Source organism: Pistacia vera, unplaced genomic scaffold (genome assembly GCF_008641045.1).
Source record: "Pistacia vera cultivar Batoury unplaced genomic scaffold, PisVer_v2 Contig132, whole genome shotgun sequence".
In the NCBI taxonomy this organism is placed as follows: Eukaryota; Viridiplantae; Streptophyta; class Magnoliopsida; order Sapindales; family Anacardiaceae; genus Pistacia; species Pistacia vera.
In genome coordinates this window covers 1,259,080-1,273,551 of record NW_022195380.1, presented here as the reverse complement: position 1 = coordinate 1,273,551, position 14,472 = coordinate 1,259,080, and the positions used below count along the sequence as shown (strand labels likewise).

Sequence of the window (14,472 nt, the reverse complement as noted above, 5' to 3'; positions counted from 1 at the left end):
ACCCCAATAATATTCTGAATTCATCTATTCACTTTCTCTAGTTCCCATGCATCATTCATCCAACAAAAAAAACATGAAAACACAAAAACCACATTTTTATTTTCTTTATTTCCTGAAAGCAAAAACATTTTTCTGCAATATTTTGTGAGTTTGTGAGTGAGTTGGTATTTCCAATGGAGATTTTTCATTGCTTGTACTTGATTTTTGTTTTCTCCTCCATGTTCATTTCGTTAGTCTTTGCAAATGATCCTTATTCTCAAGCACTTGTTGGTTTAAAATCTCACGTCATTGATGATTTCAACAGTCTGGGTGATTGGTTTGTGCCTTCTGGAGAGAACCCACCTGGGAAAATCTATGCTTGTTCATGGTCTGGAGTTAAATGCAACAAGAACAACTCCATTGTTGTTGGTTTAAACCTGTCTACAAAAGGGCTTGCCGGTGAGCTACCAGGGAAATACTTCAGGGTTTTCAATGAACTTCTTGATCTTAATCTCAGTCAAAACTCTTTCTCTGGTCAATTTCCTGTTGAAATATTCAATCTTTCTAATTTGAGAAGCTTGGATATCAGTAGAAACAATTTTTCTGGTCACTTTCCCGGAGGGCTGCACAGTCTTCAAAACCTGGTTGTTCTTGATGCCTTTAGTAACAGCTTTTCAGGTCCTTTACCTGTTGAAGCTTCTCAGCTTCAGAATCTCGAGGTTCTGAATTTAGCTGGGAGTTACTTCAGTGGACCAATCCCATTCCAGTATGGTACCTTCAAGAGCCTGGAGTTTATTCATCTAGCTGGAAACTTTCTCAATGGTAAAATTCCTCCAGAGCTTGGAAATCTCAAGACTGTGACTCACATGGAGATTGGTTACAACTCTTACCAGGGAAGCATCCCTTGGCAATTGGGTAACATGAGTGAGATTCAGTATCTTGATATTGCTGGAGCAAATCTCTCTGGCTCAATACCAAAACAACTCTCCAATCTCACCAAACTTGAGTCACTTTTTCTGTTTAAAAACCACTTGACTGGGAAGATTCCATGGGAGTTTAGCAACATGAAGGCTCTCTCTAGCTTGGATCTTTCTGATAACCAGCTTTCTGGGCCTATTCCTGAGAGCTTTGTAGAGTTGAAGAACCTGAGTTTGTTGAGTCTTATGTACAATCAAATGAGTGGCACTGTACCTGAGGGCTTAGCACAACTTCCTGCCCTTGAAATTCTATTTATATGGAACAATTTTTTCTCAGGGTCACTTCCTGAGAATCTTGGCAGAAACTCAAAGCTTAGATGGGTTGATGTTTCTACTAACAATTTTGTTGGTAGCATTCCACCTGATATTTGTTCTGGAGGTGTGTTGTTCAAGTTGATCCTGTTTTCAAATAACTTCACTGGCAGTCTTTCACCATCTCTCTCCAATTGTTCCTCTCTTGTCAGACTTAGGCTTGAAGACAATTCATTCTCAGGTGAAATCCCTTTGAAATTCAGCCACTTTCCTGATATTTCTTACATAGACTTGTCTAGGAACAAGTTCACTGGTGGGTTTCCCACTGATATATCTCAAGCTTCAAAGCTTGAGTACTTCAATGTCTCCAATAATCCAGAGCTAGGAGGCATGATCCCACCTAAAACTTGGTCTCTGCCACAGCTGCAAAATGTTTCAGCATCAGCCTGTAACATTACAGGCACTCTTCCTCCATTCAAGTCCTGCAAAGCCCTTACGGTCATTGAATTGCAAATGAACAAATTATCAGGAACTATCCCTGGAAGTATTTCGAATTGCCAGGCACTTGAGAGAATTGATTTAGCTAACAATAAGTTGACTGGTGCTATACCTGAAGGGCTGGCAAATATTCCTGATTTAGGTGTCCTAGACTTGTCACATAACAATTTCAGTGGTCCAATACCGCGAAATTTTGGCAATTGTTCAAGCTTGGTTCTCCTAAATGTATCTTTCAATGACATATCTGGCTCCATTCCCTCAGGAAAGGCATTGAAATTGATGGGTAGTAGTGCATATGTTGGAAATCCAAAGCTATGTGGAGCTCCTTTACAATCATGTGCTGCTTCTATATTCGGAAGCAAAGGCTCTGGAAAGCTCACACTTGTGCTGCTACTGTGTATAGGGGTTGTCATGTTCATTGCAGCAGCACTTTTTGGGGTATTTTGGTTCAGGAGAGGAAGCAAAGGCCAGTGGAAAATGGTCTCATTTCTTGGACTTCCACGGTTCAAAGCAACCGATGTCTTGAAGAGCTTCAATTCTACTGGTGCAGAGGAAGCAATGCAGCCTCCACAATCTGGTTCCATTTGCAAGGTAGTTCTGCCAACAGGGATCACAGTTTCAGTGAAAACAATCAAATGGGGAGCAAAGGGAATGAAGGTTATGGAAGAATTTATAATGCGGTTGGGGAATGCGAGGCACAAGAATCTGATTAGATTGCTTGGTTTTTGCCACAACAATCATCAAGCTTATCTGCTGTATGACTACTTGCCTAATGGAAATTTGTCTGAAAAGATCAGACTGAAAAAGGATTGGTCGACCAAGTACAGAATTGTGATGGGAATTGCTAGAGGACTATGCTTCCTTCACCATGATTGTTATCCTGCTATTCCTCATGGAGATCTCAAGTCAAGTAACATAGTTTTCGACGAAAATATGGAACCCCATCTAGCTGAATTTGGCTTCAAACATCTTACACAACTGGCGAACGGTTCGATTCCAGCAACAGTTTCCAGGAGAGAATCAGGTAGAGTTTACCATTACATATGTAGTATACCTTTTGGCTCCATCCTTTTTATGCAAAATTTATAAGCTATTAATGGACATTTATGCAGGTGAATTCAACAATGCCATCAAGGAGGAACTGTACATGGACATCTATGGCTTCGGAGAGATCATTCTTGAAATCTTATCAAACGGTAGGCTTACAAATGCTGGAACCAGCATTCAAAGCAAGCCAAGAGATGGCCTTTTGAGAGAAATATGCAGTGACAATGAAGTTGGTTTAAGCAGTTCATTGCAAGAGGAGATCAAATTGGTTCTTGATGTTGCACTTCTTTGCACTAGAACTACTCCCTGTGATCGCCCTTCCATGGACGACGCCTTGAAGTTTCTGTTGCGCCTGTCGCCACCAAGCAAAACTGCAGAACTATGAAGCAAGAACAAATGAGGCTTCATTGCAGCAGCTTCATATACATGACCAGATCAAAGAACATCAATACAGATATATATATATATATATATATATATATATATATAACAAGTAGATACCATATATAATATAAGAGTGGCATTGTTATATTTAGTTTTAAGTTATATATTAAGTTTGTGTCTTAATTCTTTAAGTATGGTATTATACTGAAGATTAACTGGTGTAACTTTATTCTGTCAAAAGGTTTTTAGCTTTCTATATATGTAATGGTATAAGATTTTGATGTGTTTTAGTGCCACATTATTTGTTTCTTGCAAGGTTTCTCCCAAATTGATCCAGAATAGACAATATTTAATCCAAAATAAGCGTATTGTAATATTCCTTACCTATTTCTAGATTTTAGTTAATAGGGACGTGCTCTAGTTTTCACTATTTGAGGTGGGTAAGAGACAATCCGAACCCTAGTAAAGAAGCAAGAATAATAGATGGTGATCGTATTTCTCTAAACCTCACAGGAGAAGGTGAATAGAGGATATTGAACTTATATTTTATCATTGGTTTCATGAAAAATATGTAAGAAAAAGTTTTTATCATTGTTTGGTTCATTAAGTTTCAAAGTTGCAACTACATTGCTTTCATGAATAGAACCCTAAAACTTATGTAACGACCCGCCCTAATATAGAATGATATTTTCTGCTTTGGACCTAATGACTTTGATAAAGGGTCGTTCAATATAGTTAAATTATAATATCTCACCATCGTTTCATTGATTTTGAGCTCATCACTCGAGGCCTTACGAGTCTGGATTATTACATATTATCCTAGTTAGTAAATTCACGAATAAAACGATAATTATATGCTCGACCGTATGATTCGCGTATCATTCACGAATCTCCTTATTTTATCAACCCAGTCATATTATTTGCAAACTATATACCTCAGACATTTTATTCACAAATTATTTCCATATTTTTCTCGTATCCGAATTTTTATAAAGATATTTTTCACCATTTACCGTATCATTACTTGTAGATAATGATACGTTTTGTCTCATCGAAAAAAGCCTTTACAGGCAGCATTGTTTTTCTTTGATTTTGTTTATTTTTTAGTGGATGGTAAATGATCAAAAAGGGAGTTGGGCCTGAAATGGGCTCAGCCATTTAAGGGCCAAAATTACTTGACCCGTTTGATTACTGGAGCCAAGCCTATCAGGCCCAACAGTTCTTTGGTATGGGAATCTTTCAAACCCTTTCTCAATAAAAAGACAATTTAAAAAAAAAAAAAATTATTTTAAATTTATCCTAATTTATTCTTTAAAAAAGACCACTTTCCTTATTTTATTATTACCCTTTCGTTAATACACCATTTTCTAATATTTCCTTTTATATATAACACTATTTTCTAATATTTCCATATATATATATATATAGTAAAGCGTATTTATAATAATACTTTATATAGAAATAAACTCTATATAGTCATAAAAAATTATAATCATAATTTAAGATAATTATGAATAAGAATAAACTCTACATTATAATAAATTATAATTTTTCTAATTCCCGTCTTAAGGAAAGTAGTCTTCACATAATAATAATTATTTGTATATTACCAAAAAAATATATGTTATATTACATTAAGGATTTAAAATGAAATAAAATGTTTATTTAAAGTTGTTTGAGACAATGATTTATATTTTAGAGTTGTTATCACATTTTTACCTTATTAGTATGTAATAATTTGTTAGCATAGACATCTTCTTGTTGAAGCCAAAATATTTTTAGCTTCTCAAGCATGTTTAGAGTTTCATGGCACGAAACTTTTTGTATTTCCGTATTATCATCCTTATGACTATTTACTTTATCTTCTTGTTTAATTGTATCAAGGATTTTTTCAGTTAAAGCATACACGATTTGTTGCTCATTTGGATAGTCGAGAAAGACACTAATATCAATTCGATTAATGTAGTGAAGTTGTCGAATCTCATCATTCAATTTTGCAATGACTCTTTTATTTTCCTCGTCCATTTCATTTGTAACTTATAATTCTTCGAAATCAGGGGCCATAATTTTGCAATGCTTAAAACCATTGGTAACTATCTGTGGTTTCACGTTAACTGACCATACATCAATTGCATTTATAGTTCTATCAATGACACTTATCTTTGCTGATTCAAAGACATGATCTTCTATTCATTTCAAAAGTAGACAATTAAAACGCTGAATTGAAATTCTAATATTATTAAAATATGAATTGACATTCTAATACTGTATTACTAAAACATTAATTAAAAAATAAGAAATTATAATTATAATTATAATTTTTATACATATACTTTTATTAAATTATAACCTGTTTATAATAATAAAATTAGTTGGTTTTATTATTATAATTTGGTTAACTTTTTATCCTGATTGTGGTACTTGATGTGATAGATAGAGTTGGTAAAGGATTGGGTGATTGATGTGGTAGTTGATGTGACGGACAGAGTTGGTAAAGGATTGGATGGCAAGCGATGTGGGGTGGTGCGGGCGTGGAGTGCAGCTGAAATTGTAGAATGTGGTGGCTAGGGTTTTTGAGATTGGAATTGATTTGGGGAAAAATTCTAGGGTTTTCAACCTTTACAAAACTCGATTATTGACGCAGCGTGAACTTGACGTGGCAAATGAGATTGAGTCGATAAATGGAGCATTATATATAAAAAGATTAAATAGTTTTGATTAGGATAAAAATAGATTCATAAATATTTCTCATAAATTGTCAAATATTTCTCGCAAATATAACGTGATAATTCGTATTTGATAAGATAGAATCTATCGTGAGTTGACACATTAAGAGAAAATTATCGAAAAGTGTTAGTGGATTGAATCTTCTATAACTATATCATATCCATATATATATATATTTTTTTTTTATCATAAAATTTAGAGCATATTAAAAATTAAAAAAGAAAAAACAAGAATTGACTCTGAGTCCAAGTCTACTTCACTATAGTATCTAGTTAGCAACTTAGCATCTGACACACGACCAAAAATCAATGACAACAGCAGTGTCTCCGAACTTAGGGTCCCACGTTTGCATCACACATACGCACACGAATCCTTTCTCCCCAAGCTTTCTTTTATCTCGTTGCCTTTTAATTCCAAACACACTTCACCAATAACCCTTCTGTATTCTCACTGTTTAGCTTGTGAGTTATTCACCTGACTTGTCTTCTCTTGTCCTGCCCTGTCTTGACATGTTATGTTGATATAAAGTGACCGAACAAACAAAGAAGAAGAAGCATTTACTCAGCCTCACATGCCGGACGGTGATGCCNTATTTATAATAACACTCTATATAGAAATAAACTCTATATAGTCATAAAAAATTATAATCACAATTTAAGATAATTATAAATAAGAATAAACTCTACATTGTAATAAGTTATAATTTTTCTAATTTCCGTCTTAAGGAAAGTAGTCTTTACATAGTAATAATTATTTGTATATTACCAAAAATATATATGTTATATTACATTAAGGGTTTAAAATGAAATAAAATATTTATTTAAAGTTGTTTGAGACAATGATTTATATTTTAGAGTTGTTACCACATCTTTTACCTTATTAGTATGTAATAATTTGTTAGCATGGACACCTTCTTATTGAAGCCAAAATATTTTTAGCTTCTCAAGCATGTTTAGAGTTTCATGGCACGAAACTTTTTGTATTTTCGTATTATCATCCTTATGACTATTTACTTTATCTTCTTGTTTAATTGTAGCAATGATTTCTTCGGTTAAAGCATACACAATTTGTTGTTCATTTGGATGATCGAGGAAGACGCTAATATCAATTCGATTAATGTAGTGAAGTTGTCGAAGCTCAGCATTCAATTTTGCAATGACTCTTTTATTTTCCTCGTCCATTTCATTTGTAACTTATAATTCATCGAAATCAGAGGCCATAATTTTGCAATGCTTAAAACCATTGGCAATTATCTGTGATTTCACATTAACTGACCATGCATCAATTGCATTTATAGTTCTATGAATGACATTTATCTTTGCTGGTTCAAAGATATGATCTTCTATTTATTTCAAAAGTAGGCAATTGAAGCGCTGAATTGAAATTCTAATATTATTAAAATATGAATTGACATTCTAATACTGTACTACTAAAACATTAATTAAAAAATAAGAAATCAAAACTATAATTTTTATACCTACATTTTCATTAAGTTATAGCCTCCTTATAGTAATAAAATTAGTTGGTCCTACCATTATAACTCCATTAACTTCCTATCATGATTGATGTGGCAGTTGCTGTGACAGATAGAGTTGGTAAAGGATTGGATGGCGGCGATGTGTGGTGGTGCGGGCGTGGAGTCTAGCTGAAATTGTAGAATGTGGTGGCTAGGGTTTTTGGGATTGGAATTGATTTGGGGAAAAATTTTAGGGTTTGCAAATTTACAAGAAATAAAATTTGGGATGCAAATTTGAGTTTGGGATTTTTCAACCTTTACAAAACTCGATTATTGACGTAGCGTGAACTTGAAATGGCAAATGAGGTAACATTTGTCACGTCAATCGGGATGGGGAATGGGAACATTTCTCACAAACGTGACATGATAACTCGTATTTGGTCAGATAGAACCCAATGTGAGTTAAAACGTCGTATTAGTGAGAGAAAATTAGTGAAAAATGTTTGTCAGCTATTATTCGATTGAATGATCTATAACTATATCCATATTTTTTTTTTTTTTTTTTTTGGGTATCATAAAATTTACTTAATCTTTGAACATATTAAAAATTAAAAAAGAAAAAGAAAAAACAAGAATTGACTCTGAGTCCAAGTCTACTTCACTATTGTATCTACTCAGCAACTTAGCATCTGACACACGACCAAATATCAATGACAACAGCAGTGTCTCCAAACTTAGGGTCCCACGTTTGCATCACACATACGCACACGAATCCTTTCTCCCCAAGCTTTCTTTTATCTCGTTGCCTTCTAATTCCAAACACACTTGACACTTCACCAATAACCCTTCTGTATTCTCACTGTTTAGCTTGTGAGTTATTCACCTGACTTGTCTTCTCTTGTCCTGTCCTGTCTTGACATGTTATGTTGATATAAAGTGACCGAACAAACAAAGAAGAAGAAGCATTTACTCAGCCTCACATGCCGGACGGTGATGCCATGGTTGACTCAAGTCAACCAATCTCTGAGGTTGGTGTTGTTGGTGCTGAAGAATCCAGTTCGAGAGCTCACGATTGTGTCAAAGATCCGAGGAAGATTGCTAGAAAGTATGTCATTGTGTTGTTTTGCTTTTTTTCTTATGTGGGTTAGTTCCTTCTATTAGTTTTTGTTTGGTTGGCCAGAAAATGTGAGGAAAATCTGAGTAAAGGTTGAACTTTATGTGTTTGGTTGCTTTACTTTGCTGTCGTGTGGTTTTTCTACTTCCTGATTTGGGTTTGTTTATTAGAGGAAAATGTAAGTTTGAATTTTTATGTTTTGGGTTGCTTTTCTTTCCATTCTGAAGTTTCACTACTTTTTTAATATGTGGGTTTTTTTTTTTTTTTTTTTATCAGTTTTCGTTTGGTTAGTCAGAGAATTGGAGGAAAATTTTAGTGAAGTTTGAATTATTCTTAATGTTCTGGGTTGCTTTTCTTTTCTAAGCTGTGGTTTTACTACTTTTCTTACGTGGGTTTGTTCTTTTGAGTACTATTTGTTTGATTGCGCAAAAAGTTGCAGGAAAATACAGTAAATTTTGATTTTTTTTTTTCTTTTAGTTTGTTTGTTTTTAGAGAGTTATCTTATGAGAATCAAGTAGTTGGGTTTCATTGGATGCTTAAGTGGGTTTTTGTTTGTTAAACCAGTTTGTATTCATTTAGTCATCTAAAAGAGTGTGGCCTTCTGTTTGGTTGGTGAGTAAATGAAGGAAAAGGCAAGAAAAAGAAAGACCTTTTTTCTTCTTGTTTTTGTTTCATTAGTGGTTGTTCAACATGACACCGTAAACAGGAAATTTTTTATTTATTGATTCACTTTTTGCCCTCAAAATTGAGGGTGACTGGTTTCAGGTTACATCATTGGGTTAAAGCTTAAGCTTTTAAAGTATTTGGCTGTTCCATATGTGTCTTTTGCATTTTTCATTTGTTGATCACAAATTACTTTTTTCCACGAATTCTTTTCTTATTAGCTGCGGGAAAAATATGGCTGACATTTTTTGTGTTGTTTTGTCTCCTTTGAAGATATCAATTGGAGCTATGCAAGAAAGCAATGGAGGAGAACATAATTGTATATTTGGGGACAGGTTGTGGCAAAACCCACATTGCTGTGCTGCTCATACATGAGCTGTCTCATTTGATACGTAAACCCCAGAACAGCATATGTGTCTTTCTTGCGCCTACTGTTGCACTTGTTCAACAGGTGAGTTTCTTCATCTTATAGACAATTCAAGCAATGTTTGAACATAGGATAAATCTTCATGTCTAAGCTGATTTTTGGTGGTGTGTTTTGTAATTTAAAGTTGAAGATAAAGCTGCATGCCCATCTTAGTATTAACTTTATGTTTGGTTTACCATTGGATTTATTTGTTTTTTGTAGCAAGCGAGGGTTATAGAAGACTCTACTGATTTGAAGGTCGGGATCTTTTGTGGAGGCTCTACACATCTCAAGAACCATCATGATTGGGAAAAAGAGATTGAAAAATATGAGGTAACTTGTTTTCTGGATCTTGACTTCTCTTGTGGTTGATATTAACTTAAGAATTCGTGCGAATCAAGTTTTATTGTTCTTCCTTGAGTTTAAAATTTCAAATATTGGTATGCAATAATTGTGAGTCAGTCAGTCTTATCAAGTTCATCGAATGCAATTTGTTCCATTTTAAATTTTAGTTTTTGCTGACTGTTTTGTGCAGGTTCTTGTAATGATCCCTCAAATACTATTTCGTAGCTTATGTCATCGCTTTATCAAGATGGAGTTAATTGCTCTTCTGATATTTGATGAATGCCATCATGCTCAAGTCAAAAGCAATCATCCTTATGCCCAAATAATGAAAGTAATGGTCACATATATTCATGTTTATTTTTGTTACATAAAAATTTCTGTAAGGAACTTTGCACTCAGTGTACTTTAATCTCTTGACATAGATTATCTTCATAATTGTGTAGGAGTTCTATAAACCCAAAGAGATGAAAATTCCTCGAATATTTGGCATGACTGCATCTCCAGTTGTGGGGAAAGGTAACACAGTTCCCCTTTTTCTCCTGAACTTTTGAGTTTTAATATGCATTAATTGTCTGAAAATTTGTGTGCATGTATGCATTTTTGTTGGAAGGTCAAGTTTAAATGAGGAGTTTTGTTAGAGGTTATGTGGATCTTTCTTCTCTTACTTTCAAATCTTGAAAGCATGAGGACTCCTAGTTTCTTTCTTGTTTCTAATCTTTGAAGCTATCATAAGTCATAACCAATATTAGCTAATGAATTTGCTATATGATTGCCTTGACAACAGATACGAGAAAATTTTACTTGCATTGGGAAAGCTTATTCATACAATTGAGCCATCTATTATTAAGATCCCTAGGAGGCATGAAAATATGAGACAAAGATTTAATGAAGATTGAGATTTAAAATTGTGAGAAGAGAATGATAACTAGAAACAGCAATGTAACGGACTCTTTGCTATTCACAGGCCATAAGTGCATAACTTTGCCATTCTCTTTAGAGTTTGTAGTATAACTATATCGTTGTAAAGTCTGGGACTTCTTGTACACAATCAACTAGACAATACATCTGCTCCAAATTGTCAGCCTGCAATACTTTATGTCAACCNAGAGATGAAAATTCCTCGAATATTTGGCATGACTGCATCTCCAGTTGTGGGGAAAGGTAACACAGTTCCCCTTTTTCTCCTGAACTTTTGAGTTTTAATATGCATTAATTGTCTGAAAATTTGTGTGCATGTATGCATTTTTGTTGGAAGGTCAAGTTTAAATGAGGAGTTTTGTTAGAGTTTATGTGGATCTTTCTTCTCTTACTTTCAAATCTTGAAAGCATGAGGACTCCTAGTTTCTTTCTTGTTTCTAATCTTTGAAGCTATCATAAGTCATAACCAATATTAGCTAATGAATTTGCTATATGATTGCCTTGACAACAGATACGAGAAAATTTTACTTGCATTGGGAAAGCTTATTCATACAATTGAGCCATCTATTATTAAGATCCCTAGGAGGCATGAAAATATGAGACAAAGATTTAATGAAGATTGAGATTTAAAATTGTGAGAAGAGAATGATAACTAGAAACAGCAATGTAACGGACTCTTTGCTATTCACAGGCCATAAGTGCATAACTTTGCCATTCTCTTTAGAGTTTGTAGTATAACTATATCGTTGTAAAGTCTGGGACTTCTTGTACACAATCAACTAGACAATACATCTGCTCCAAATTGTCAGCCTGCAATACTTTATGTCAACCAAGAGACCTATGATGAATTCCTCCTGTCATTTATATGGGATGGTTTATGGTGGAATATTGTCTTTGCATATGACTCCTTGTTTCTTTATGAATCCATTTTTTTAAGAAAAAAGTAAAACATAATGTACGGCATGGTAAAGTTACTCTGAATTTTCTAGAATTTTCGGATTCTTGGATTCCAATGTCATATAACCTGTATCTAGGACTGGTCTTTCTATTGGCTGTCAAACTTAGTAGACATATAGTATGGGTTTGTAATGTTAGCAGTTACTTGGTTTCATAGTTTCTTCAAATCTTCATGCATATATGTTACTCTTTCAGGTGCTTCGAATCAAGCAAATTTACCCAAAAGCATTAATAGTCTTGAATATATACTTGATGCTAAGGTGAGTCATAGAAACTGTGTATTTGGATGTAACTCAGGTTTATGAAATTCTTATTGTTTTTGAGGACAGTGTTGTTAACTAACCGTGCCCAAGCTCTATTGTAAATGTCTTCCCTGGAGCATGCTTAAAGAATAGTTTTTGTGCTGTTGTTCAATCCCCGGAAGCATCCCTGTTCTACAAATATACATGGTCTTTGCCTTGGGCCTTGAAATACTGTGTGGCTGACTGCTGAATTCAAATATATATTTTTCTTGTTATCTTTTCACTGTACATTTGAAAATATTGTACATTATACTTATTTTTTTAGGTTTTCCATCTAGTTTATTAGCAATGAGGTGTTCTGTAGCTTGTGGATTGTGGTGCAGTTAGATGTACACCAAGTCTAGCCAGGCATATCGAGGCTATTGTGGTGCATAGATGCACACTGAACCTTGGTAGATCTGACAATTTATCAGCTGAGTTGTATCCAGTCCTACTAACCCATTTAGACTTATTTTCAAACATTTTATTCATCTACCCCTCTTCTCTGGTTGTTTACCTTAGATCTCATGGGATTTGGAAAGAGTGATAGTTGCCCTGTGCAACAAAATCTATGCATTAAAAATTATTGTTTTCTGATTATTAAACTGTAATAAAATATACCGGTCTTGCTTGGGGAGGTTGTATTTTATTGTTCAGGGTTATATGTGGATAGACATCCTTCTTGAAGTTTTTAATGTACAGATAAAGGTAAACGTCTAATTGCTTACTTCACAGACTCTAAAATTAAAACCAGCAACTAGACGCTCATCTGCAGGCAAAAGGTTACAGCCCAAGTCTATACCTTTGGAGGAGTTTTTAAAATATTGTTGCAAGATGGAAGCCAGACTGATTGGATTTGATGAAACACCCATAGATGTTGTTCCTGATGATTATGGGTTTGACTCTGACATCTGTTCTGATGAAGTGTCCGATATTTCTTTCACAAAGAAAATATGCCTTAGACCTACTGAATGAAATTGGTATGACGACATGTAGTCCAGCGAGCATTCCTATGGAAGAAAATCTGAAACTATGTGTGCATTCAAATCAAGTTCTTGCTAACAAGGAACGCTATCAGAGGCTGGTTGGAAGATTAATGTATCTTGCACATACTCGGCCTGATTTAGCTTATGCGCTGAGTGTGGTTAGTCAATTCTTGCACTCCCCTAGCGAAGAACATATGAATGTTGTCATCTGTCTCTTACGCTACTTGAAGTCATCTCTAGGAAAGGGAATTTTATTCACAAAAGGAGACAATTTGGATATTAACGGCTATACAAATGCTGATTGGGCTGGGTCAATTAAAGATAAATGTTCTACATCTGGCTATTTCACGTTTGTAGGAGGAAATTTGGTTACTTGGCGAAGTAAAAAACAGGAGGTAGTTGCTAGATCCAATGCTGAAGCTGAATACAGAGGAACAGCTAAGGCAATATGCGAATTGTTGTGGATTAGAAATCTGATGCAAGATTTACATATTAAGCAAGTTAGCCCTATGAAGTTATATTGTGATAATAAGATAGTGTGTGATATTACCCATAATCTTGTCCAACATGATCGAACTAAACATTGTTGAGGTTGATAGGCATTTTATCAAGGAGAAGTTGGAAGAAAAATTGATTGTAGTTCCTTATGTTCGATCTCAAGACCAGCTTGCTGATATGCTGACAAGGGCAGTGTCAAACCAAGCACTTAATGATTGTCTCAAAAAACTAGGCATGAGCTATATCTACGCTCCAATTTGAGAGGGAGTGTTAACAATCAACAGTAATTATCTCCAAGTTAGTTATAGGCCCTAATTTGTCTCTACTGCCAGCTGTACATATAGACTAGAATTACTAGAATCCCTGTAAATATGTGATTGTATCTCGACAGCTGTAGTTTCCTTATAGTTAGTCAATCAGTCCTAAACTATAGGATCTAAAGCATGGGAATATTGTCTTTGCATATGACTCCTTGTTTCTTTATGAATCCATTTTTTTAAGAAAAAAGTAAAACATAATGTACGGCGTGGTAAAGTTACTCTGAATAATTTTTGGATTTTTGGATTCCCATGTCATATAACCTGCATCTAGGACTGATCTTTCTATTGGCTGTCAAACTTAGTGGACGTATAGTATGGGTTTGTAAAGTTGCAGTTACTTGGTTTCATAGTTTCTTCATGCGTATATGTTACTCTTTCAGGAGCTTCGAATCAAGCAAATTTACCCAAAAGCATTAATAGTCTTGAATATATACTCGATGCTAAGGTGAGTCATAGAAACTGTGTATTTGGATGTAACTTAGGTTTATGAAATTCTTATTGTTTTTGAGGCCAGTGTTGTTAACTAACTGTGCCCAAGCTCAATTATAAATGTCTTCTCTGGAGCATAGAATTGTTTTTGTGCTGTTGTTCAATCCCTGGAAGCATCCCTGCTCTACAAATATACACGGTCTTTGCCTTGGGCCTTGAAATATTGTGTGGCTGT

At 34.6% G+C, this 14,472-nt stretch overlaps 2 protein-coding genes across 2 annotated transcripts; both read left to right on the top strand.

The window, feature by feature from the left end:
- On the top strand, positions 1 to 3,361 carry LOC116122134 (leucine-rich repeat receptor-like protein kinase TDR). The gene is made up of 2 exons (XM_031408038.1): positions 1 to 2,730; positions 2,819 to 3,361. Exons 1-2 carry the CDS (start codon positions 174 to 176, stop codon positions 3,136 to 3,138), a joined length of 2,877 nt encoding a protein of 958 aa, XP_031263898.1. The 5' UTR covers positions 1 to 173; the 3' UTR covers positions 3,139 to 3,361.
- Positions 3,362 to 8,077: 4,716 nt separating this feature from the next.
- On the top strand, positions 8,078 to 12,253 carry LOC116122166 (dicer-like protein 4). Its single transcript, XM_031408072.1, has 6 exons — positions 8,078 to 8,425; positions 9,371 to 9,548; positions 9,726 to 9,836; positions 10,039 to 10,179; positions 10,292 to 10,364; positions 11,919 to 12,253. The coding sequence occupies exons 1-6, from the start codon at positions 8,301 to 8,303 to the stop codon at positions 12,026 to 12,028; spliced, it is 738 nt and encodes a 245-aa protein (XP_031263932.1). The 5' UTR covers positions 8,078 to 8,300; the 3' UTR covers positions 12,029 to 12,253.
- The last annotated feature ends 2,219 nt before the right edge of the window (positions 12,254 to 14,472 follow it).